General features: G+C 37.8%; 1 protein-coding gene across 4 annotated transcripts in view; it reads right to left on the bottom strand.

The window, feature by feature from the left end:
- MICU3 (mitochondrial calcium uptake family member 3) overlaps positions 1-24,919 on the bottom strand; it is a 57,936-nt gene that overhangs the window by 3,506 nt on the left and 29,511 nt on the right. Inside the window, exons 8-16 of one of the 4 annotated variants that reach the window (XM_042470540.1) lie at positions 24,368-24,406; positions 20,477-20,572; positions 17,248-17,348; positions 16,415-16,586; positions 15,811-15,930; positions 13,053-13,161; positions 8,456-8,613; positions 8,067-8,131; positions 5,468-5,543 (exon numbers count right to left, since the gene is read on the bottom strand). In XM_042470540.1, coding sequence (XP_042326474.1) covers positions 8,087-8,131; positions 8,456-8,613; positions 13,053-13,161; positions 15,811-15,930; positions 16,415-16,586; positions 17,248-17,348; positions 20,477-20,572; positions 24,368-24,406 — 840 coding nt within the window. In that variant the 3' untranslated portion in view covers positions 5,468-5,543; positions 8,067-8,086. Of the gene's footprint in view, positions 1-5,465; positions 5,544-8,066; positions 8,132-8,455; positions 8,614-13,052; positions 13,162-15,810; positions 15,931-16,414; positions 16,587-17,247; positions 17,349-20,476; positions 20,573-24,367; positions 24,407-24,919 lie in introns of those variants that run through there. The other 3 variants (XM_042470539.1, XM_042470542.1, XM_042470541.1) reach the window with 3 other exon arrangements.

Raw genomic sequence — 24,919 nt, 5'->3', positions numbered from 1 at the left:
ATTGATTAGGTATGAAGCCATGATGGACATATTTCATCATAAACTTGTTTACCCAGTTAGCAAAACCTGGTGTATATTTTTGATCCTGGTTAAGAAGACTAATAGAGCAATAAACAAAAATGGTGAAATTCTATTTCCTCTTGGGTCTGATGCAGTGAACAAGATATTGTTTAGGGAGAGCTATCTCCCTGAATAATTATGACAGGCTCCATGAAATTTCTCTTAGTTCCCAATTTTGCAACATCTATCAGAGCAGGCCAAACAGAGAGAGTAGTCTCTCACAGACTCATATTGCAATCTACAATATGGAGAGGAATAACAGTCTTGGTACTGAGGCAAAAGCTACGATCTTCTTTTCTCAATCTATCCTGGTTTCAAGGCAACTGTACTGAAAAAGAGGTATGCTGCACTTTAGAAGATGTCCCTCAGATCTCTCCCTCTGAATAAGAGGAAACGAATACTACTTCTGGAGAGTCACAATCTCTCTACACAATGACCCAAGTATGACTGGATTTGAAGGCACTTCCCATATGGTATGTTCAATCTTCAATATCAACTGAATTGGTTGCAATGTAGGTACTAAGGTATAGTTATGTTGCCTGCAGTCAAAGCAAGCAGTAGAGTTGCCTGAACCACATATATAGTTGCAGATTCGGAAGGAGGATGGGTCTTAGCTGAACCTCCTTTTTTAGGCTTCTTCTTTTTCAAAGGGCCATCAGAGACAGAGCCCTCTCATTCTGAAGAAGACACCTGCAACGATCTGCCTACTGTAAGTAAACATGGCAGTGTGAAGCTGATGGTAAAGAAACCGTGGAAATCTCTTGAACTGTTCCTGTTGCTTCAACTGAAACAAAATACAGGAGGCAGAAGAGTAAAAAATGTTTACAATGACAGTCAAAGCCATAACAGTTCTCTTGGCAGACTTTAAATGAATGAAGCACCATATTCAATACCAGATTTTTGGTGATTAAATCAGCATAACTGAGAATGTCCTCCCAGGCTGCTAATCTCAAAATAGATTGTCCATTCTTCAAATCCTGCTTGGGGAAAGCACTTTACAAGTAGGACTGAAGTGCATTTCTTCAAGACAATAAAGGCATTCAGAATGCCCATTGGAGGGAGCAATCTTGTTCATAACCACCTTAATTAAACAACTTTAAAAAGAGCCTTAGAAACAGTATGAAAAAATCAGAAGCATGAAGAGAAAAATTCCTCTAAACCTAAGAAAGAAAATTAACTTTATTTTGGTAGGAAGAAAACCTTAACTTTCAAGGTCCTTTTTTCAGTCCCTTCTCTCATATCACCTCCTCAAAGTTTTTGTGAAAATGTTCATTTTTGCTCATGGAAGCCACGTGATTTATACTTGAGCAAGACAAATGTTGTGTGTGGATGTTCTGGCTGGAAACTCATCCTTCATTACACAAGATATGGTGTTCTCACTACAAACTCATTAAGTCCTCTTTAGCAGACAGGATCATTGTTTTTATTAGAATAAGGATTAATTAGAATATTATTATGGGGAAATTACTTCATTAAACACCAAGGCTTCTAAGTTCAACCCATGCTAGCAGCTATTATGTAGTGTGACAGGACTTACTTTCTCTCTTTTCCTCTAGGGTGAAGAACATATAACTTCCCAAATTGCAGGATAAACTGAAGCAGTGTTGCATAGTGAGTGCCACCTTGCTTGTTGATAAAGTATATCTCTTACATTGCTTCTTCTATATGGAGTGCCTTTCAGACTGCTAGAAATTCTAGAACACTGATGTGGTAACTAGACATGCAATCGAGGAACAGAGTATTGGTTCTGCTATGTTTTACTTTGAGCTGCCTCAATGATGACCACATTAAGCCAAAGATGACAAAAGAGAAAGATACAGTTTGTTTCTCAGATTCTATAAACATGGTCTAGTTTCTTTGCCAGCTGAGGAACAGAAGGTGGTGAAGCTCAAATTTATTCTTGTTCTGTGTTACTGTTGTCAATGTCCCAGTTCTGAGGATTTTCTCATTCACTGGGCTTCTAAATGTCATGGAATATGATTCTAATTAACAGAGCATGTGTGCAAATACAAGGAAAATACACAGCTGTTGTAGTGGTATACACTATGTGCATGAATCATAACCACAAGCCACTCTGCTTTTGCAAATGTTCTTTTCAAACATACTTGTTTTATGCATAAGTAGGACCAATAGAAACATGGTATGTTTCCCAGACTTGTAGAGCAGGGGAAAGAAGAACTATGAAAATATTGAATGATTCCTTATACATTTTCAGTACCTTATCACACACACTTACATGACATATTCATGAAATTACTGAAAAACCTATGGATCTAAAAACATACAGTTTGAGTTGAACAGAGCATTTTCTTGAACTGACTATAAATTAGCATAGGCCAAGAGAAAAGGCAAATACAAGATATACAATAAGATAGGATAAGAAACCACCAAGCCCAGCTAAAGTATTTGGACAATCCCATTTATTTCTCTAGACATTTTGAAGAGTAAACAAATGCAAATTTCATGAGGAAAAGTGATTGTGTATTAAAGCCTTAATTTAAATACAACTGGAGAATATGCAGCTCATGGTCTAGTATGTTGTTTGTTTTTTTAATTCACAAGTGTCAGTTGGAAAACCAGCTAAAGACATGGCCGGAATCCTGTATGGTCTTTACATATGTTTAAGCATATGGTGCTACACAGTGAATTCTAGCTTGACAAACCCCATCTTCACTTACCAGGCAGCAGCTACTGTGATTAATTGGGGGGGGGTCTGTTCCGCTGCTGCTTAGGAAGCAGCTGGCTGCTGTTTCTATGCATTCCTCTGAGAGATCCCCACTGAAAGAGGCAGCAACAGGGTCCTCTTGCGATTCCCCCTCATGAGGCAGATTGGGCACTCAAGTACTGCTAGGAATGGCAGCCAGCTGTTTCCTGAATGACAAGGGAACTGATCCTCATTGATCACAGTGACTGCTGCCCTGTAAATGAGGATTGGGGAATTTTCACAATCCTTTTGCAGCCCCTAAACTGGCTATGTAGAGACCAAGAATATATAACAGTCATGAATGCATAACACTCTGAAACCTTTGTTAGAATCTACAACAGCCTGCTGTGATGCTTTTAATAATCACTTCACAGACAAAATCTCTCAGATAAGAGCTGACTTGGATGCCAGCTGTAAAACTGAGTCGTTAGGAGAGGTATCCACCGTCTCTGCCTATACTGTTATTCTGGATCAATTAGAGTTTGTCAGTACCGAGGATGCGGACAAGCTTCTTGGTTGCATGAAAAAGACGACTTGCTCTCTCGATCCTTGCCTGTCTTGGCTGGCTATTCAGGGGGGTGATACCATCAGGTTACTATTGAAGAACATAATCAATGCATCTTTTAGGGAAGGCTACCTCCCACCCTGGCTAAAGGAGGCAGTGGTTAAACCACTTCTAAACAGAAACAATGATAGGCCTGTTTTTTGTGGGTTTTTCGGGCTATGTGGCCATGTTCTAGAAGAGTTTCTTCCTGACGTTTTGCCAGCATCTGTGGCTGGCATCTTCAGAGAATGCTTGCCTGGAAAGGAGTTGGGTATATATATTGTGTGACCTGGAATGGCAGGAGTGATTTGCATGTGTGTTGTTCTGTTGCTAATGGCAGGCCTCAGGCTGGGAGGGTCTGCAAAAGGCCTGTTTCATTGTAACCATTCTTAGGCAAGTTAATTGAGAGAGCAGTCGCCATTCAACTCCAAGAAGTATTGGAAGAAACAGATTTTCTAGATCCATTTCAAACCGGATTTAGGGTGGGCTACGGAGTTGAGATGGCCTTGGTCACCTTAGTCAATAATCTCTGTATGGGCACCGACAGGGGAAGTGTGACCCTGCTGGTGCTCTTGGACCTCTCAGCAGCCTTCGATACCACTGACCACGGTATCCTTCTGGAACGCCTGAGAGAGTTGGGAATTGGAGGCTCTGATTTGCAGTGGTGACACCCAAATATATTTCTCTATGTCTCAGACTGACGCAGTCATTAAGGATGGCACCTCTCCTCTAAATGCCTGTCTTAATGTGGTAATGGACTGGATGAAGGAAAACAAACTCAAGTTGAATCCAGGTAAGATGGAGGTACAGTGGTGCCTCGGGTTACGAAATTAATTCGTAACGTGGCCGCTTTCGTAACCCGAAAAGCCTTCGTAAGCCGAATTGCCATAGGCGCTAATGGGGAAAAGCCGCGTTTCGTGCGAAAAAGCCGAAAAAAGCACCAAAAATTTTCTTCGTATCCCGAAAAAACATTCGTAACCCGGAACAATGATTTCCTATGGGATTTTTTCGTATCCCGAAAATTTCGTAACCTGGGTATTTCGTATCCCGAGGTACCACTGTACTTGTAATAGGGACCCCCCAATCCGGGAATGGAATTATGCCAGCCAGTTCTGGATGGTGTCACACTTCCCCTGAAGGACTCTGTTGGCAGTCTGGGGGTGCTCCTAGACTCATCCCTTCATCTGACGGCTCAGGTGAATGTGATGGTCAGGAGAACTTGCTATCAGCTTCGGCTGATATGCCAGCTGCGCTCCTTCCTGGAGCAGGGAGACCTTGAAACAGTGGTACATGCGCTGGTAACCTCTCGGCTCAACATTTGTAATAACGCTGTACATGGGGCTAGCCTTGTGTCAAGTTCGGAAACTTCAACTGGTACAGAATATGGCAGACAGGTTGGTTACTGGCACACATTACACCTGTATCTGCCCACATAACACCAGTTTTAAAATCCCTTCACTGGCTGCCTATTAGCTTCCGAGCAAGATACAAGGTGTTGGTTTTAACCTTTAAAGCCCTACATGGTTTGGTTCCTGACTTCTTGCCTTCTCCCATATAATCCACCCCGTATTCTTCGTTCCACTGGGAAGAATTTGCTCCAACCTAAGAGGACTAGACTCACTGCAGTGACCCAGAGATCCTTTTCATCAGCCACTCCTAGACTCTGGAACAACCTGCCAGACAAGATCCGTCAGATTACCACTTTGGATACCTTCAAGAAGGCTATTAAGATGGATCTCTTCCGGCAGGCCTTTCCAGACTAGAACACTGTTGCTGACCTGCCCCCCTTTTCCCCTTTCATCTCTTATGTGTATGTACCCTACCTGGACTCCGCTTGGAATTTTTATCTCATTTTAGTGTATTGTATATTAATGTTTTAACTCTTTTTTCAGTTTAATCTCTTTTTAGGACTTGATTATGTTTTTATGTGAGGGGGAGGGGGAGGGATTTTGGAATTTTTAATCTATCTCTTTTAATTGTACCGTATTTTACTGTTGTAATCCGCTTGGATTCCCTGAGATTAAGCGGAATATAAATAAAATTATTATTACTATGATTATTAACTCCAGGTTATGTATTCATCACTGCCATACAGGATTCCAGCCAATGAGCATTTCTTACTAGCAATCTTAGCCATATTGTGCAAAAAATACATACCATAAGTTATCTATTGCTATTGAGTTCCTTCTTCACACAGGATTTGAAAGTTGTGTATTTCTGCATACTTTTGTAGCCCTGAGAAGCAGAAGACAGAGACATGTGTGTGTGCAGGCAACAAGTGAAGGCAGCCTAAGATTAGAATAAGGAGGGGAGTAGTATGACAGTACAAAGGGATGCTACCTGTTAACCTTTACTGTGTAGAAAACTCAGTAAAAATAATTTTAGAATTCAATATTCCTGCATCTGTGGTACAACAATGTGTACCAGTATTGACAGGGGAAAAAAAATCAAACATAGGAGTGGAAGTCATTGACCCTTCAAATGATGTTATCTGGAGTTCCCAGCAATTCACACCATTGGTTATGGTGACTAAGGCTCCTGGGATTTGCACATGTGGAAGGATGATGATTCCCAGGTCTGCTTTAAAAGAATGTATATGGCAGGTTTTTTTTTTTTAAAAAAACCTTCTTGTCAAAGAATGCCAAACTGTAAGTTTTATATCAAAACTTGGGACTCTCTTATTTGAATAAGACAGTGTGAAAATTTCTTCAATATTTAAACTTCATGGAATTTAATATTTATTGCTTAAAGGATGCTAAATTATCTGGCAGTATATTCACTGTCCACAAGATGGCAGTTAAACATACTAGATTACACAACAAGATAGTTTTAAATCAGTCTACAAAACAATTCTGAAAGCAAGGAATGAAAACTGCAAAAGAGAATGTATACTAAGAATTAAATAATTATATATTTATATCTATATCTACTTTATCTATCTTACATTCTAAATATGTTACTTAGTTACGCTATAAGCTGACCAACTAACACATATTCTATTTCTCTACTAGCTATCCAGACACTTAGCAAGGTCACAGTACGACAACAGTTTTTAATACTTAGATTACAGGTAAAGAAATAAATTTTATCACTACATTTGAAGGCAGCAGGGTGTTATAGCAAATGATTCACTAATTAAAATTCTAAAGAAATGAGCAGTACATAGATCCCTCCCCAAATGTCTATGCAAATTAGATTAGCCAGTGTGGTATAGTGGTTTACCGTATATACTCGACTATAAGTCGACCGCATGTATAAGTTGAGGGCAAGTTTTGGGGCCAAAATTATGGATTTTGATATGACCCATGGATAAGTCGACTGTAAAACTTAGGAGTATGTAATAAAGGATGTAAAGAATGATGCAAAGGAAAATGATGCCAAAGATCTTAAAAAATTCTGGCAGGCATAACTGCTTGTGCTCAACCTAAAGGCTGGATGGATGAGAGAATATGGGGGATCCATGCTTCTTTTTCATGCTCCAGGATGGATTAAGCTCTCACCTTTTACCCCTCTATTCAGAGAAAGGGGATGGTTCCTTTTTAATATGTATAAGAGTTAAAGTACAGTAATTACATTGACCTGTAGATAAGTTGACCCAGTTTTTTGGGACAATTTTTTGAATAAAATTTCTAGACCTATAGATGAGTATATATAATAAGTGCTGGACTAGAATTTTGGGAGTGTGTGTGTGTGCGCTTTCAAGTCCCCTGTTGACTTTATGGTGACCACATGGAGACCAGGGTTCAAATATTTCCTCAACCACGGAAACCTCTGGGGTGATCTGGGGCAAGTTACACTCCCAGTGGCAAAACCCTTTTGAAAAAAATCTTGCCAAGAGAACATTGTGATATGTTCACCTTAGAAATGCTATAAGTTGGAAATGATTTGAAGGGACACTACACACAGGGTAGGGTGAATAATCATAATGGGGAAGGGGGAAGGTGACCACACTTGATCAAATGTATCATTTTGGATTTTGAGTTTCACTCAGACCAAGCCCAGCTAAATTTAAAAGACTCACAGTCTATCCCCCCCCCCCCCCGCCTGCTTTGGAAATCTGCACTGTCTTCCTCATGTTAAACAAATGAATAAATATAATCTTTTGGAGCAGGCTACCAAGCAGTAGAGTTCAGAAAAGTGAGTTAGAAGGTTGTAGTCAAACCACAAGGCAAGACATGACAAATGCCTTGTATGAGTTCCATTGAGCAAAAGCCTGTAATTTCCCATGACTATTTTTCCGCCCTCTAGTGCCTGCCATGGAAGTGCTGGAGAGTTGTCAGGAAGGGCTTGGGAGTTGAAAACATGGGCAGGATGGGAGAAGGGGGAAATTGTGCTGCTTATCTGTTCAGGCATTACAATACAAAAGTCCCTGAATCTTGTTTGATCTGAAGAGTTTAACAGTCCAATTGATTTATAGGCTAAGCATACGTAGTTCCCTAATCCAATAACAACTGATCTAAACTCTTTTATTAGGTTGTTTTGCGGAAAAAAAGTCAGTGTATCAATACATTGATCACTGAGATGACTGTATAATTTAAAAATATATATTAATATAAAATGATGTAATATTGTAGAATTTCTTCAAATAAACACCCAGTGATAAAATTAATTTCCACAAACTACAATATAATTTATCGTCTTTAGAGGGCAGTAAGACTCTAGATGCAATGTCTAAAACTACTTGGTAAGCAGCTATTATTCGCTCCATAAATTTTAATGACAAGATGATGCCCACTACATAATGAAGTGAGGACCTACTTGATCAACAGCAAGTTGGATCAGATTGTGTCTGAAGACATGGCTACAGGGGGGAAAATCCACCTCTATAAATGAAGTGTTATTGAATTAACATATATATGATCAGTAAGTTTAATTCAAGAACAACTGTGCAATAAAAATGGGCTTCATTTTCATAAATTTCATAAACTTGATATTTACTGTAACAGATAATATGAATATTTCATAACAAAATACAAGTACATATCTATGTGACATTCTGAGGTTCAATAGCTGGAAAAATGTATAAATAAAACAAAAGCAGTAATCATGGAACATTTATAGAAATAATCTATTAATAGGCCAATTACATATCAAGTGCAACTGAAAAAACAATTATTTTATAATTAAGAGCAAATACAGATTCTTACTCTGAATCCTCGATGCAATCTGTCTTTCATAATGCCAATAAATTCTTTGTAGCTCAGTTGATCGTCTTTGTCTACATCAAAGATCTTAAAGACTGTGTTCACTAAATGTGGTGAAAGCTTCAAACCTGTAGCTACATACACTGCACGCTTGAACTCATCTAAGGAAATAAAGACAAATTAGCACAGTTTACAAAGCCATCAGTTATAGGTAATTACATTACTTTATCTCATTTTCTATATTATCTGAATATTTTCTTCAAAGTGAGATTCTATGTTATATGACTAGTAGGGAGAAAAAGCAAATGTTGATGATGACTGTGTAATTTAGGTTATTTTTGGTAGGTTCAAAGGACATGGACTACATAGGAATGGAAGGAAGAAATCTTTGGTTCATGAACTGCCTGCTGAAAGGGAGGAGAGTTATTCTGTTTGGCTGTGAATCTGGATTCTGAAATGAGTGAGGAGATAAATAAATGGCTTCTCTGGTCTTTAGGCTGACTAAATGTAGGAACAATAGCTTAGTATGAAAAACAAAATAAAACCATGTTTAATACCCAGTGTACTCTGACAAGATTATACCTTAGGCAGATTATATCATATTCCTCAAGCAAAAAATAAAAATAAAATAAAAAATGTTCTAGAATAGTAAGTATAGAGTAGGATGATCAATCTCCTCTTCACACATCTTTACCAATTCAGAACAGGTTTTTAGTTAAGAAAGAAGCAAGGAGAAGGTACCAATCAGAGGAAAAATTCATTATTGATCTTTATACATTCTGTTTTTCTTCAGTGAGCTTCAGGTGACAAACATAATTTTCCTCCTCCTTACTTTATCCTGACAACAACCCTGTGATTTAGGTTAGTCTGAGAGAAGTCCACAATCACCCAGTGAATTTCATGCTGACTGGAAACTTGAACCTGGATGTTCCACATTCGAGTACAACACTCTGATACGATGTATAAGCATTTTTTCCTGCCTTTCCCTAATATAATATTATATGGTGTGACTTAATCTTTTCTTTGGAATACAGGGAACTTTGCTTTTAAATGATATTCCTTTTGCTCACATTAGTACATTATTTTTTCTATCTTGTGTTTTCAATAGTTACTTTACAGCCGTCTAATTAATCTTTGTTACTTTCTTCTGAATTTTTTCTTTCCTCAATCACAACTGTTGCTTGTAATGTTCATTCTGAGAGCACCCAAAAGAAGCACCAAACCCCTCTATTTTTTCCACCATAATGCTTTTTTGATTGCTTGGGTGGGAAAATGGCAGCGGTGGCATCTCTTTGGTGCTTCTCCTCAAAGGAGTGCCAAGAAGAATTGGGCTTAGAAGGATCTGAATAAAACATTTCTGTATGAAGACAGTAATTACACCGTTTGTTACATGCTTCTAAGTTTTATCCTCGACTTATCCACGGGTCATATCAAAATACATAATTTTGGCCCCAAAACTTGCCCTCGACTTATACATGAGGTCGACTTATAGTTGAGTATATACGGTAAAACATTTTAATGGGATGTACTTCTGTATTGTAAACAGCTCTGAAAAAAAATTCTACTTCCCTCTCTTTTCTCTTTTCATTCGATTCCCTAATGAGGTTCAGACTTCACTACTTCATTTAATTTCCTCCTGATATTTCATCTTAATTTATTTCGTGTCTGGATTTCTCTGGATTTTATGCTTTAGCCTGATCTCCCCCAACTTTCATCTGACTCCACAAGAACTAGTCTGTTGAACCTCTGTACTATGATTCTCCTGGTTTCCCCCTTTGATTTACTCTATATACTAAGTTCCTATAGAACTAGAAACTGGACTGGTGGAAAGTCTAGCTGGAGCTATAATAGGATTAAGCAATTATTCAACTTGGACTGGGCAACTGCAGATGGAGTGATGCCTCACCAGCTATTCTCAGTACAACTAACATGACAACAGCTATTTCCCTATTAAAACTAGGAAAACAAAACACAACAAAAACCCAGGGGCTCCATGTGGACCCCAGGCAACTTCCCCCACACCAGTTATTTTTTCCTGTCATAATTACAATATGTAAAAGTAATTTTTATTGTTGCTTCAATATATATGTAGCAGTTACTCCATCTTGTGGTTCAATACTGCATATTCATTTTTTTAAATTTTTTAAATTTAAATTTTACTGAATACATTTATTTTTATCTTCATCTCCTTTAAGTTAGAATGCATCACCTATTGTTCTGTTCTAAGTTTTAAATAAAGTTATTTTGAACAACTTACTTTAGAATCTCTGGTCTTTTTTTGTCCAAACTCCTGGTTCACTAAAGCATTACAGAATCACTTTTCATCTACTTCAGAGTATATAATTTTCACTAATCTGATCACAGGCTATTATTATTAGTATTTAATTTATTAAGTTGCCTCCATTTCTCTGAAATGTAAGACTTTCCAACACTACAGTTTACTTTGGCAGAAGGTCACAGGAGACTACTATATTTTATAGTTTAGGTTTATTTACCAATATCCAGGTAAATATACTGTAAGTCTTACAGAGTCCCCAAAACACTGTTCATAACTCTGTCTATCATAACCCCTATCTGAAATTGGAATTCTATTGTTTATTTTCAAATACTGATTTAAATCACATCATCTTTATTGTGGGGGAAAAGATGGCAAGGGAGACTTTCCACAATCGCCACTTTTGATTATTCCTTTTTATACAGAACATTCTAGAATGGTTCAATATCAAGGACCATTTATGCAAAGGGATCTTGTAGGACATTTGAGACTAATTGTGTGAAAGAAGATGTAGCATAAACTTTTGTAAACTTGGGCTTCAGCTGAACTGCAGAAATAATCCAGGTGGACACCACTTTGTCATGGCTCTGGAATTCTGGGAATTATAGTTTTGTTGTGATATCAAAGCTCTCTGACAGGGAAGGCTAAATGTCTCACAAAACTACAATTCCCAGAATTCCATAGCACTGAGCCATGGCAGTTAAAACAGTGTCATACTGCATTATTTCTGCAATATGGATGCAGTCACACTGTACTCCCTCAGATTCATTTAATATTTTTTCACACTACACAATCATACCACTTTAATACCATGTTGACTGCCATGGTGCCATCCTATGAAATTCAGGGATTTGTAGTTTCATAAACTATATAGAATTCTTTGCTGGAGCTCTAGTGACTCAATGGACTAGAAATTCCAGAATTTTATAGAATGCAGCCATGACAAAGTGGTATCCAAGTGCCATAATCGCTAAAAGAACATTATGAGAGATTGATCTTTCCATGGAGATACACTGCTTTCACAGCCTGAGCCAACAATATTTTTAAATCTACAATTGTAGCCAGATATTGTCTTAAGGCAACTCACAGTAATATCCTATTTATGGATATCTGACAGCAAATCAATAACAAATTATTTCTTGTTTATCCTATTATTCTTCTAAGAATTTAGAAAGGTGAGAGATTACGCTAGGGTCAGTTGAGCTTGAAATAAAATTCAGCATTATTCATTGTCACATACACTGTCACTTTGAATGATCACTCCATTTCTTGTCTGATACACCACTGTCAGTTCTCTCTTTTCTATCAGTCAATGCAATGTTTTAAAATGAAATGGAGCCAGTCCAAACCACTTTACCTGGGTCACTGCTAGATACACTAGGTACTGAGATTGATTGGTCAGATCTATCAGAGGCTGTATTTTCACTGGAGAAAATGCCGTTTGACACCAGTTTTACTGCTATGGCTCGGTGCTATAGAATGCTGGGATTTGTAGTCTGTTTTTGGCACTGTCAGAGGTTAAATTTTCTCAAAAAACTACAAATCCAGAATTCCATAGAACTGAGCCATGGGAGTTAAAATGATGGATTATTTCTGCAGCGCAGATGCAGCCAGAAATACTACCCCTGCACTGATAGGGTCTGCATATGTATAGTGTTTTAGATCTGTGTTAATGATGAATGCATGGATTCTTTAATTTTAAGAAAACTGAGAAGTATAGGTTCTCAGTTTTAAATGCTTTATGTGTTATAGATTCTTAATTGTTAGAAGTGTATCACTGTGTCCATGTTGCAGAGAGAACCCGTGGAAGGGGAATTCCCTCTCATTTATTCATTTACTTGATTTTTATCCTCCTGGCTTTTCTCCAAAAACTGGATTCATGGTGGCTAACAATGAAATGAATAAAACAAATACCAGAAAAACATAAAGCAGACTAATGAAAACATTAGGCAACTTTTTGATTTAATTATTTTAAAAGAAATCTTAAAGAAAATAGTGCCTGCATATAAATGCATATAAAAAGCAGTAAAGATAGGTCAGTCACTCTATGCTCTATTTATTAGGGAAAAAATCTATCCTATAGTAGACCTAATGTGCCTCACAAATAGCAAACATGTTTATATTTTGGGAGTCTGAAAGGCAGGTCATTCAGAAGGATCCAGCTACTTCTAATCCTATAAGAGAGCTTCAATTCTATTTGAAAATAGAATATCACATAGCTAATACCACATTTGACACAAACAAATGTGAAAGGGTTGTTTTTTAAAAGTAGGTTTCTAATATTTTAATAATAAAAGTAATTAAATTGTTGATAGGTATTCTCACCTTGTCCTATGGAACGGTTTGCAAAATTATACATCTGCATTGCAATTGCAAAGTCTTCTAGATTGTTCAAAAACTGGAAAAATGATCTGAATTCATCAAATGTAATGCCCTGTTAAATAAAATAAGGCTGACATAAGTACCATAAAATAAACAGTACAGAGCTGGCAAAAAAGGTGGGAAATAAACAAACAAGGAACAACAACAGTAACAACTCCATGCTCGAAGAAGTCTTGAATGCAAGACACAGAGCAGATAGGAAGACAACATAATAACATGCACAACTTAAGATATTCCCCAAGGTTGTCAAGTCACATCCAACCATAGAGGGCAGTGCTTATCTCTGTAACTAAGCTGAAGAACCAGCGTTGTCAGAGACTACTCTCTCATTATACGGCCAGCACAACTGCACAGAATGCTGTTTACCTTACCACTGGAGTGGTACCTATCTATCTACTTGTATTTGCATGCTTTTGAACTGTTAGGTTGGCAGAAGCTGGGACTAGTGATTGGAGCTCACCCCATCATGTGGCACCTGGGCCTTGAACTGCCAACTTGCCGATCTTGCAATCAACAGAGTCAGTGTCTTAACCACTTGAGCCACCGCATATGGCAAGACCATATAAATATAACCATTTCAACCTCTAATTCTCCAGTCATTTGCAAATGCAAATTCCATTCATACTACAGCTCTTTTTTTCTTTAGTTCAAATTATACCCTTTTAAAAATATCTGCAGAATTCAACCTACAGTAACTACAATGAGGATTTTTTGTTTCTTAACACAGAAACCCTCAGTGGGACCAGTGAGACTAACAAGGCAGATCATCACTTAGCCAGGCTACAGTGGCAAGGGTGGAAGGTGGGGAAATGTTTTTGGTGTGTTGCTTCAGCTCAGTTGATCCACATAATTACAACATCCTTTATTATTGTAATTAATCTGCATTTATTTCCATTTTCAGTGTCTTTATAACACAGTATATTTTCAAATTAGTATTAGTATTGTACCCATAGTTCATCACCTATAGTTGCTGAAACACTCTGTGTATCACAGTATCTAGCCACAGTGCCTGCTTTTTCAGTGCAAATCTCTCAGCTGTTCTTAACTGCCAAGTGATGCTTCCCAGTTTTCTCTTTAAGGGCAGCTAAGAGATTGCACCGAAAAGTCCCAAAAGCTAAAATGTTGATACTGTTAAAAATGCAGCCATATGAAATTAAATCAAATCTGTTTACAAATAGGTGAAAAACAGTCAAACTGGATCCTTCTGCAAACAAATGGAATGAAATGAACCCAAAGCCTCCTATGCTTGAAAGGGTGCCAGTGTGGTAACATCAACCCTGCTGCTTTCCACTGATGAATTTAGTTTGTTTAAGTTTACTGCTGACAGCATATTTGTTTCCTAACAAATAGACTGTCAACTAAAGCTACCTATTTAAATAATGGCGCAACTTCTATGAAAACCTCTGTTTGAATAATGAGGAAGCAATAGTGGCCTCCTACAAATGATAGTCTGCTAAGAATATTAGAGGACTAGGTAAAAGGTGTTAATATGCTTTTCCACCCTACCTTCCTATTCAAGCAACAATCACAAGAGCGCGCACTTTTAGGCCCGTTTGTAACGGGCCCTAGTCTTTGCTTAGAAATTAAGCTTTGCCTTCAGCATATGAAAATAGCCAGCAACAGAATTTGTTTCTTACACAAGTTCTGAGGAGGATTTATAAACCCTTCCAGGAAAAAGGGGCAACAACTTAAAGAACCTGGCACAATATAAATAATTCATTTTAACAAGCTGGACCTGCAATCAAATATTGCAGTATGGAGTACAAATTACACGCATTCTAAAATATTCTCTTCTCCATGGTTCCCCACAACTGTTGGTATTCTGTGGACACCAATTATGCTCAGTGCTCACTGGGCTGCTTGATCTTTGTTCTCCTGCAATGCCTATAAAGCCCTAAATGGCTTGGGCCCAGGGTACTTGGAGGACCGCCTCTCTCCATACAATCCGCCCCACACACTCAGGTCAGCCGGGAAGCAATTGTTAAGGGTTCCAGATGCTAGGTATACCACCACCTCTCAGAGGGCTTTTTCTATCTCTGCCCCCAAGCTCTGGAACTTGCTTCCCGGCAAGCTCCGCTTGGCCGCCTCGCTGGACCAATTCAAGAAGGGGTTGAAGACACACCTGTTCCAGCAGGCATACCCCTAACCCCCTTGAAGTACTTTCCCCCTCCCCTCTCAGCAGCATTGGAAGCTGGCTTGAGATTTTTCTTGGGTGTCAATGTAAACTGTTATTTTACGCTGTTTTTATTCCTGATTTTATTGTATTTGGATGTTTTAATTATGTTGTTAAACCGCCTTGATCCTTGGAAAGGCGGTATATAAATAAAGTTTTATTTATTATTATATTCTTTCTGATAAAGTCATATTTATATTTCATTAAACCTTGGAATTCCCTTGAGTCTGTTAACAACTTTCTCTCTATCTCGTGAGTGTGAATTTTGCCATTTTGGTTAAACTGAGTGGCATTTGGCCAAAAGGGTTTGCTGGTACAAAATGCTTGGACCAGAAGTGTTTTGTAGTTGGGATTTTTTCAGATTACACAAGTAGCATAGTATGTTCCTGTATAGCATATACATAAGGATCTGTGAAATGGTGGTGGGGTGGCGGCGGCAAATTTATGCTGAACACTATGATTGAATCCCCACATTTTACAGATCCTCAGTCTCTTTCTAGCCTCATCTTTTTGTTGCCAGCCACTTACTTCTGCCTTTGAGGTGGCGGCTGAACTGTTCCTGCTCATTTGACTCTCTCCAGCCTCCCATTTCCTTTGTTCACTACTTGTGTTATGTATGAGATGTGAATCTGGAGACAACCTGAGGATCTGAAAGACAAACAAGCAGAAGTGCCACAGACACCACCCTGAAGGCAGAAACAGGCATCTGGTGGCAGAGAAATTGGGCTTTCGAGGTTTTTGGATTTCTGGGTACTCAGTCTGTAGTAATATGTATTATTCTGACATAGTGGACCTTGTTGGGAGAATAATGAGGATCATAAATATGTGACCTATGAAGTACCACTGCTCCTTGCCCAGAATCTTCATTAATTGAGAATGTGCTGTGCATACTCATTTGGCCTAAGTGGTAACTAGGCAAGGCCCATATCTTTTCTTCTTCCTCTAGAAGTGTGTGGGTTATTAAAAAAATATTTGCCTTCTTTTTCTGAACTCCAGATCTGAACATCAGCTTTTATAACTATGCAGATCTGTCTGGGAGAAATCTACACTAGATATGTCCATTTTTCCAGAAGGCAGCCATATTCTTTACAAACATTGTTGCTGATGGCAAGGTTGTTGTTTGAAAGCTTACTTGCTCTTCTGGGATACTGCAGTGCACATTTTCCAGATAGCTTGATGTATTTTCCACATTCGTATATCTTAACAGTATATGAGCAAAGTCTTCTTCACTGATGGTATTCATCCCATTAGAATAGGAAAGGAATTCTATTTCAAGAACTTCAGTTTGGAGGTTATCCATAAACCTAAATTAAAAAGTATTGACAGGATAGTCTTAGAACTCTATTTGTGCAGGTGTGTTGTGTGTGTGTATTATTGCAGACATTTAAATTCTGATACTCCACAATGTCCCTTGTAACTCTGTGGTACAGTAGCCATTCACAGAGGATTAATAGTGGGAGTTCAGTCATGTCATTATCCAGACACATAATTGTTTTGGTAAGATTTGTAAAAACAGAATGTAAAATACACTGAAAAATTTATTTCCCTATAAATTGTGAATTTGAAGCAGTTGAAATAAAAATCTAAAGTTTCACATTTGAACTGGACTAAGTTTCATTACATTCCACATTCCCTAGTGGGAATAATTTTTCAACTGGAAACTAAGGCCTAAAATTTAAATCTGTCCTTGGCAATGATGTAATAATTTGAAAACATTTTTGAAAACATTTAACCTATCAACCGAATAAGGATTGTTGTTTTTCATAACAAAAATGTGTGTCAAGCTATACAAACCAGAACTTCCAATTTATTTATTTTTTAAAAAAGATGAGGAGAGTACTTACCAAATTCAGATTAAACAAACAAGCTACATATACAGGCAATAATATTAGGGATATGTATTACTTCTAGCATGTCATATATGAAAGCCTAGTATATAAACTGAATTATCAAAGAAAGGCTCACCTATAGAAGTCTTCAAAGTTCAGCTCAGCTTTTCCTTTCTTGCCAAAAAAGTGCACCAGAAGTGTAGTATCTGATAGTAAACTGGTGATGTCATCTGCACGCTTAAAGATACATTACCGTTTGACATTAATTTCTTGAAGTTTTAATGGTTTCAATCACAAAAACAAAATCCTTAACACTGCATTACTTAAAAAAGAGAGGTGGTTTTAAGACTAAATGCATCATGCAGAAAATTAAAACTATTTGCAAAATCAGTTAGTATATATTAGTCAGATCATACTTGCAACACAATATACACATCAATTGTTACTGTGTTTTCAATTTACACTTACAATATGAGACATGGTATGATCCACAGTGATAAAACAGAGACCTGATTAGGTTAAATGAATTAGAACTTTGAAATAAGATAATAAAAATGTTATGGTGAAAACGTATTAGAATGGTAATTTCAAACATCATAGTAGTTATATTTTTCTCTCTCCTATCTTCTTTATTGTCAAAAGGTTGAAGAAAATACTTTGTTGGGGAAAATAAAATTATGGAAGCCTACCTCAGATGCTTGTGGCATTACATGTTTTGACATTGTGCTGTTTTCTCTCTGCAAAAATCTGTCCTTGCAAAAATCTCAAAGACTTCTCTCCCTATGAGGAAAAACCTCAAGTGTGAACAGAGGAAGGGTGGAATTGTAAGAAAGTGCTTCACATGTAAGAAATGAACAAACTAGATATAGTTAAATCTTTATAGTTTTTGAAGTAATTTGTAACAGTATGTGGCCTAACTGGCTGTCTTTCAGTTTCATATAGTTCACAAATGAGACACTGACACAAAATCCTAAAATGTTGAATCCTTACAGTGTTACCAAGGATTATAAATTAATTCTGAATTTGGAAAGAATTAGCATTCATTGCAATGCTTTCCTCTCCTTTTTTAATTATAAAATGTTATACAGTACAGTACTGCTAAATGCAAGCTTGGCCTTCAGAACATAACTTAAGTAATCAGGACCTCAAAGACCTTGTAGTAAAACTGCACTTGATTTAGACAAATAAAGCCAACAGCCTTCTATTACAGCAATAGTTTATAAAACCTGAGTACATTCCTGAGGTATTTAATTCACAAGGCAGATATTTAAATCATGCTAAGACTTGTATTTTCCAGGCCATCCCAGGTGACTTAAAGCAAATTATTTGATCTTAAATTTTTGTGGACCATGGGGAAACTTTTCAAGCTGAATTCATTTCATTTCTCAAAAAATGCTAAAGTACCACAATGGAAAACATTTTGCGTTGCTAGCAAGTAATAGTGATCTGTTCCAGAAAGACTATTTAGATGGTTAGAGTAAAAATATTTCCAAGTAAAATGTCTGGACCCATGAATAGAAATAATGGAGAACATTTTGTGAAGGTAAGTCTTGTTGGGGCTAGAAAGCAGAAATTATTTTATATACCATTATCATTCTATAGTGGTCATTGTGGCCAACTGTGGAATATTATCAAAGCAACAGAAGCGCTCGTCAATCCAAGATAAGCTTGATATAAATTCTAATTATGGAGCTGGGCAGAAAAGAATCCATGGTGGAGTTACCACCATTTCCTATGTCCTAGGCTAGCATTAACTACTGTACTATAGCTGTCAGTAACAGTGGCTGTCCTCACTTCTTTCTTACTCAATTTTTTTTCTTACTCATTATTCTTTAAATTCGGTTGGTTAACTTCTAAAGTACAAGCATCATTCCCCTGCCTTCATAATAAAAGAAGGAAAGCGATTGCAGAATGCAAACTGATTTTTGAGTTGAAGGCTTTCATGGCCGGCAGGAAGAAACTCTGCTAGAACGTGGCCACATAGCCCAAAAAACCCACAAAAAACTATGATTTTTGAGTCATTTTCGTTGTTGATGCTCTACTTTGATTTAATTTAAAGTGTCTGGACAGCATCATCTGACTTTTTTAGGCTTATGAGACTTAATGACAAAGTAAAAGGTAGAAACTGTTAGCACTTACCAATAAAGTAATGTCACATCTAGCTTTGGGATCCTGCTAAAAACCCTAGGCTCACCCTTTTTGCTAGTTGGTAAGGGAACATCTCTAGATTAGCACCAATTAGAATCATGCCTATCTCACCACGTCTGTATCACACTGGTCCTAAGTAACACTCAAAAGGTGTGTAGTAGTGTCTGCCTAGATGCAGTTTCACTAACAGGCAACTCTTGCTCCTTCTCTCAAGAAGGGAAAGAGAATGTGCAAACTAATTTACCTATCTTATGGGAGACATATTGAGGCCAGTATACACTTTATATTCTGGGTGGCAGGCGTTCTATCAGGTCTTGTGCATATATTACATAAAATTCTTTAATCCTGACTTGTCAGGTAAGATGCTGTCTCCTTCAGTTCCCATACCCTCAGGACTCTGTTTATGAATACATTCATTCCTTTCATTAAGAAACAAACAAGTCTAAGTGTCTCCTCCCCAAGTGTCTTCATTTGCAATCTCAAAATAATATGAAAGTTATCTTTCTTCTGGCTGGGAGGTCTGCAGATTCACCTAAATGGCTTCAACCCACCAGCAGGCAAGACACAGAGATAATGTCAAACACATTTTCAAACTTTTGTGGGGACTGTGTCTTCAATATTATGCAAGAGTGAATTGTGTATTTCATACAATTTTTCATTCAGCAGCAAGAGGAAGTATCATACCCAAATTCCCTCTTATATAAGGCTATTAAATTAGCAGTGCCTCAAAAGGGAACTATTCTATTATAAAGCTTGTTAAAATAACTGAATTATTCCTTCAAATCAAGCACAAAGCTTTAGCATCTGGACAACATTTTATCACCAGGTTTTTATAATCAGTTCTTCACTGAATGCCCTGGATCCATTTAGACAATTCAGAGGAAAATGTCTAATTATATACATGGGGGGAATATAACTGTACATATAATTGTCATTAAAAAAATCAGTGAGTAATACATCCAGTATTACAAAGACGTGAAATACAAGAGTAATTCTTTCTGGCTTCTTAAAATAATAGTGCCTACAAATAATATAAGAAGTGATTAATAAGCTCAGGTATGAAAAAACAAACAAACCAAGGATTAAGAACCAATTTCAAATCAAAAGGAAAAAATAATTCAAAGGTATGGTATTTACAATGGAGAAAAACACTAAAATGCAATATGAAGTAGGTGAGTGAAATATATTTTATGGACCATACAGAGGTTTTCTTATACCTCTGCAAGGTCTGAAAAGAGCGCCTGGCTTGTGCTACGTCTCAGAGTATCCCAATAGCTTCTTGGAACAAGGTCCTCGCCTTCTGTTTTTAGTACCTGTAGAATTTGCAAGATGTATCATTATTGAGGAAGGGAGGAAAAATCAGAGAATCACCAAAAGGAGATTATACACTTTTACAGATTACCCCTTTCTTCTTTCTGCACAAATTAAAAATACTGTATGACAGACTCCCTAGAATATAGTACCACTTTCAAAGCAGTAATGTTTCCAAGATCCATATTCTTTATTCATCATAACACAAAGTTGTAAGAAATATAATTTTAGCTTTTTAAAAATATAGCTTTGCTCATGAGACTTTAACATATTGAATGAAATGCAATTTTTAATCTCAACTACATTAAGCCATTAAATCAATGGAACTAGTATTGACTTACCAAATTCTTATTGATGTAGTTAGTCTACTTTAGTTAGGAATAAGAATTGGATTTAGGCTATTGTTTCAATACAGTACCAAATTAATAGAAAGTATTAAAGTAGTTTCGACACATTTTAAGAAACCAGTGTTCAAGTCAGAAGCTCATAGCTTCACTTTATAAACTACTAGACTCTTGTGTGGTTAGAATATGTGCATTGCTTTTTAGATAAAATAATGTTGATCCATTCCAAAGAATGTTAGCCTCACATATGTTCAACTGAAATAAATAAGACTAGTTAATCAAGATTAACATGTCCCATCGATTTCTATTCATTTTGTTATTAATATTGACTGAACTGGAGGAGGGTCCAGTCAAAGTTAAGAAGTTTAAATAGATAAGACTTAGGCCCAAAACAGATGGCACCATAGGAGCGGTGCAAGGCTGCACTGGTGCCATTGACACCGGGACCGCGTCAACCGCATCTGGGCTGCCACTGCGGTCCTCAACTGGGCCAAGAAAGATTCTATCTTGCTTGGCACAGTGTCGGCATAGCTTCAGGCTGCGTTTGGGTTGTGTGTCATATAAACGACACACCCTTGGCCTGAAGCCATGTCATTTTGCCCATGCGTTTCGGGCCTTAGGCATACATTTAACTCCATCCTAATGAAATTAGAAAATTTAGTGCATCTTTAATTTTGCCTGTTTAGAGATTGATCAAAAGCCATTTTCTTTTTTAAAATAGCTTAAAAGAACACAATATGTAGAGAAAAAGAGAGAGGCAGGCAAAAAGAGCTGGGGGTGTGTTTACTGAACTGAATATTTCTTGCTAATGTAGACATTTTTCTTCAGGCAGGAAAACTATCCTTAGTTAAGTATAAAGAATTGATGTTGCTTTATATTTTCTGTAGTGACATGATAGATAACAGCGTGACCTTACAAGTGCATGTCTGTATACTACGTATGTCATCCTTCTAAAATTTTCCAAAATTATATTAATTTATATGGTGACTAGATTTCATAACTGCAAAGGAGGACAAGGCAGTCAAGAAAAATGTAGGACATTACCAACTAAAGCTAAAAGCACTAATATTAATGTAATTTCATGTTTCTTAATCATGCTCAGAATGGAGGACATTTTGAAACTCCTCCTGGACAGGAGGTTGAAATGTAGGGCATGTCCTGGAAAAGGAGGATGTCTGGTCACCCTGGTCACAGACATTTGGGAACACTTAGCTAGAACCCCTGAACTGATTTGGAAGGGGTTGTTTGTGGTTCCCAGGTGGCATAACTGGAAGGTTGGGAAGGCTGTCATCTTCCTCCTTCAGTGTGTCAGTCTCTCTCCTGGAAGCTTATATGATCTTTTGCAGGCTCTGGGATCAGCAGTCAATCAGCAGCTGAGGGGGGAGAACTCTTCCCAGGCAGGCAAGAGAAGCATCACTCACGCCAGTTCACCTGGGGGGGGGGATTCATATATTTCCCCAGGAGCTTTTCCAGCATTTAGGTTTTAACAGCCTTCCCAAACTCTCATCCTTTATTTAGATTCATCTGTCTTGCAGCGTGCAGGCAGCCAGTATCATATCCAGCTTGGGGGCTGACTGACTTGCCTCACTCACAGATGGCAAGGGAAATCGTGGCTTTGTGCTTACATGGATTCTACACCATGAGTCCTCCTAGCAGGTGGGGGCAAGAGAGCAGTGCTCATTAGAGAACATATGAGTTATCTATCCCTGGATCACTCTCTCATGCCAGGCCAACACTATGCAGCTGAAATTCTGGACTTTTTATTCTCTAGTCTAACTGTTTATGTATAAAGCTCCCTCCACCAACACCAGCATCTGACCGCAGGACCTGCCAAAAGAAGTGCATCCCTTAATGACCATCTGCATTCCCAGAGTATGTTTGCATGGAAATCCTAGCACAGGAATAGCTCTGAGGGAAGAAATCACATTTCTACCAAAAACACTATGAAAATTAACTCTTTCATGATACTTAATTTTATCAGCTCAACTCAATTCTAATAGGTTAGTATTTTTAAATTATACATGCTTTATGTACTTAAGATAATTAGCTGTGATACAGTTCAGCCAGTCCAAAAGGCACATGCAATGCATGCTGACTGAATGCAAAATGCAAAGGTCCAGACAAGTAATACACAGAACAAAAAGGATAAAAGTATGTCCTTCTGTTCTATTCATAATTCAATCAATATTTGCACTGTTTTAAAAGGTTCATTATTAGGCTTCATTGTTTGAGACTAGAATACATACTAAAAAGGATAGCAGAAATATAACTGCATGATAGACAAACTATTTCACTAAAACTAATTTTATTTGCTTTATACTACACAAGACAAGCTTCTTAATAAGCCTTGCTTCAGTTTCATTCTCATCTGGTAAATAAACACATATACTTCTAACTACTATTGCATACATGGTCTATCTGCTCTCTTTGAATTTCAACTTGGAACAGCCTGACAGATCTTTGCTCTTTTTGTTTCATAAGTTAAGTGTTGAATGTAATACTCGTGGTGGACTCTAATAGCCTAGTATTAAATCATCTCAGTCATCTTATCTACTCTAAATGATATAGCATACTTAACCAAGAGTAAAGGTGATTATTTCCCCTTTAGTGTGATGTAGTTTATCCTACATTTGAAAAACAAAACCATTTATTGAGCCACTGCTCCTATATCTTACAAAGAAACAACCCCAACAAAACAGAACAGAACACCTACACTAGGCTTGCCAGACTGCAAACCAAATATTTCATGCAGCCCTCAAAAAGTTCTAAACCAGTGGAAGAGCATACAGTGGCTATTCCTCCCATCAGATTGTTTGCCAGTCCTTTCACTTCCCACTCCTACCAGATCAATTGCTAGGAGAAAGAACAAGGCACAAAACACAGTGGCTACATTCTTTCTTGCTGTCTCACCTCTCTCTGACAGCATCAACAACTGATTTTGTTGGACTGCAACTCTCGTCATCCCTAGCTAGTACAGCCAACAGTGGGAGATGCTGGAGGTGCAATCCAATAACAGTTGGGGGGGGCAAAATCATCCACCTTATCTTTTATGAGACAAGAATGGCCTCCTGGTTCCAATCTGGCAACCCTAAAACAATCCTAAACTAGACTGAACATTTTCACTTTAAGCCAGTATTGTGAGCCATTTCTGGTTTTGAGTGCTTATATCTGGGGTGGGCAAAATGTGGTCCAGAATCAGCATGCAGTTCCAAGGTCATATCTGAGTACTCCTCTAGATCCCTACACTTTCACTCCTCTGCAGAGAATTTAGGGTATGTATTTAACTCAAAATGGCCACTAGTGCCCCCTGCCTTTGGAGGACATTATTGGTCACTTCATGATGCTTTCAGGTTAGTCTAGGGTACTCCCCCTTTCTATGGGCTTTTTTTTTCAAAACATAATATATATTACTACTTGATTCTGTAAAAGCATCTAGTAGGGGACAGTACATACTGCATCAGTAGAACTGTGGTATCCATAAAGTTGCAGACGCTGATGTATTGCCAAAACAATGAAGAGTTGTGTTTCAAAATGAAGACAAGATAAAAAAAAAAGACAGAAGATAGAAGGTTAAGATATACAGGTTCCATTTCATTTTATAAAAGACAATTTCCACTTAAAAGATCAAATTCCTTATTTTTAATAAAGTCTTAACATTGGCCTCAGACTGTCAAAAAGGGTTGCTGTGGGGTCACGTTGGAGGTGTGGCATTCAGATGACGCCCGCCCAGATTGTAGCCAAAAGCTGACCCAGGCGTGGCTCTTTGCCAAAACACTGGCCTGAAAATGAGTGGCAATATACTGCTCCTTTTTGGCACCTGTTCAGGACCTCGGCAGCGTCTCGGATTGAGGCTGGGTATGTGCCGCTGCTGCAGTCCTGGGGTGAATGGCAGAGGTGTGGCCCTGGAGCAGACCCTTTTGTGCCACCTGCTTCGCCCCACCATTGAAAGACTAAAATATTCTGAAATTTCTGTAAGTTTCTATATGTTTTTTCTTTAGTACCAAA

The sequence above is a fragment of the Sceloporus undulatus genome, chromosome 5 (genome assembly GCF_019175285.1).
Source record: "Sceloporus undulatus isolate JIND9_A2432 ecotype Alabama chromosome 5, SceUnd_v1.1, whole genome shotgun sequence".
Taxonomy (NCBI): Eukaryota; Metazoa; Chordata; class Lepidosauria; order Squamata; family Phrynosomatidae; genus Sceloporus; species Sceloporus undulatus.
The sequence above is the reverse complement of the archived record's forward strand: the minus strand, read 5'-3'. Positions and strand labels throughout refer to the sequence as shown.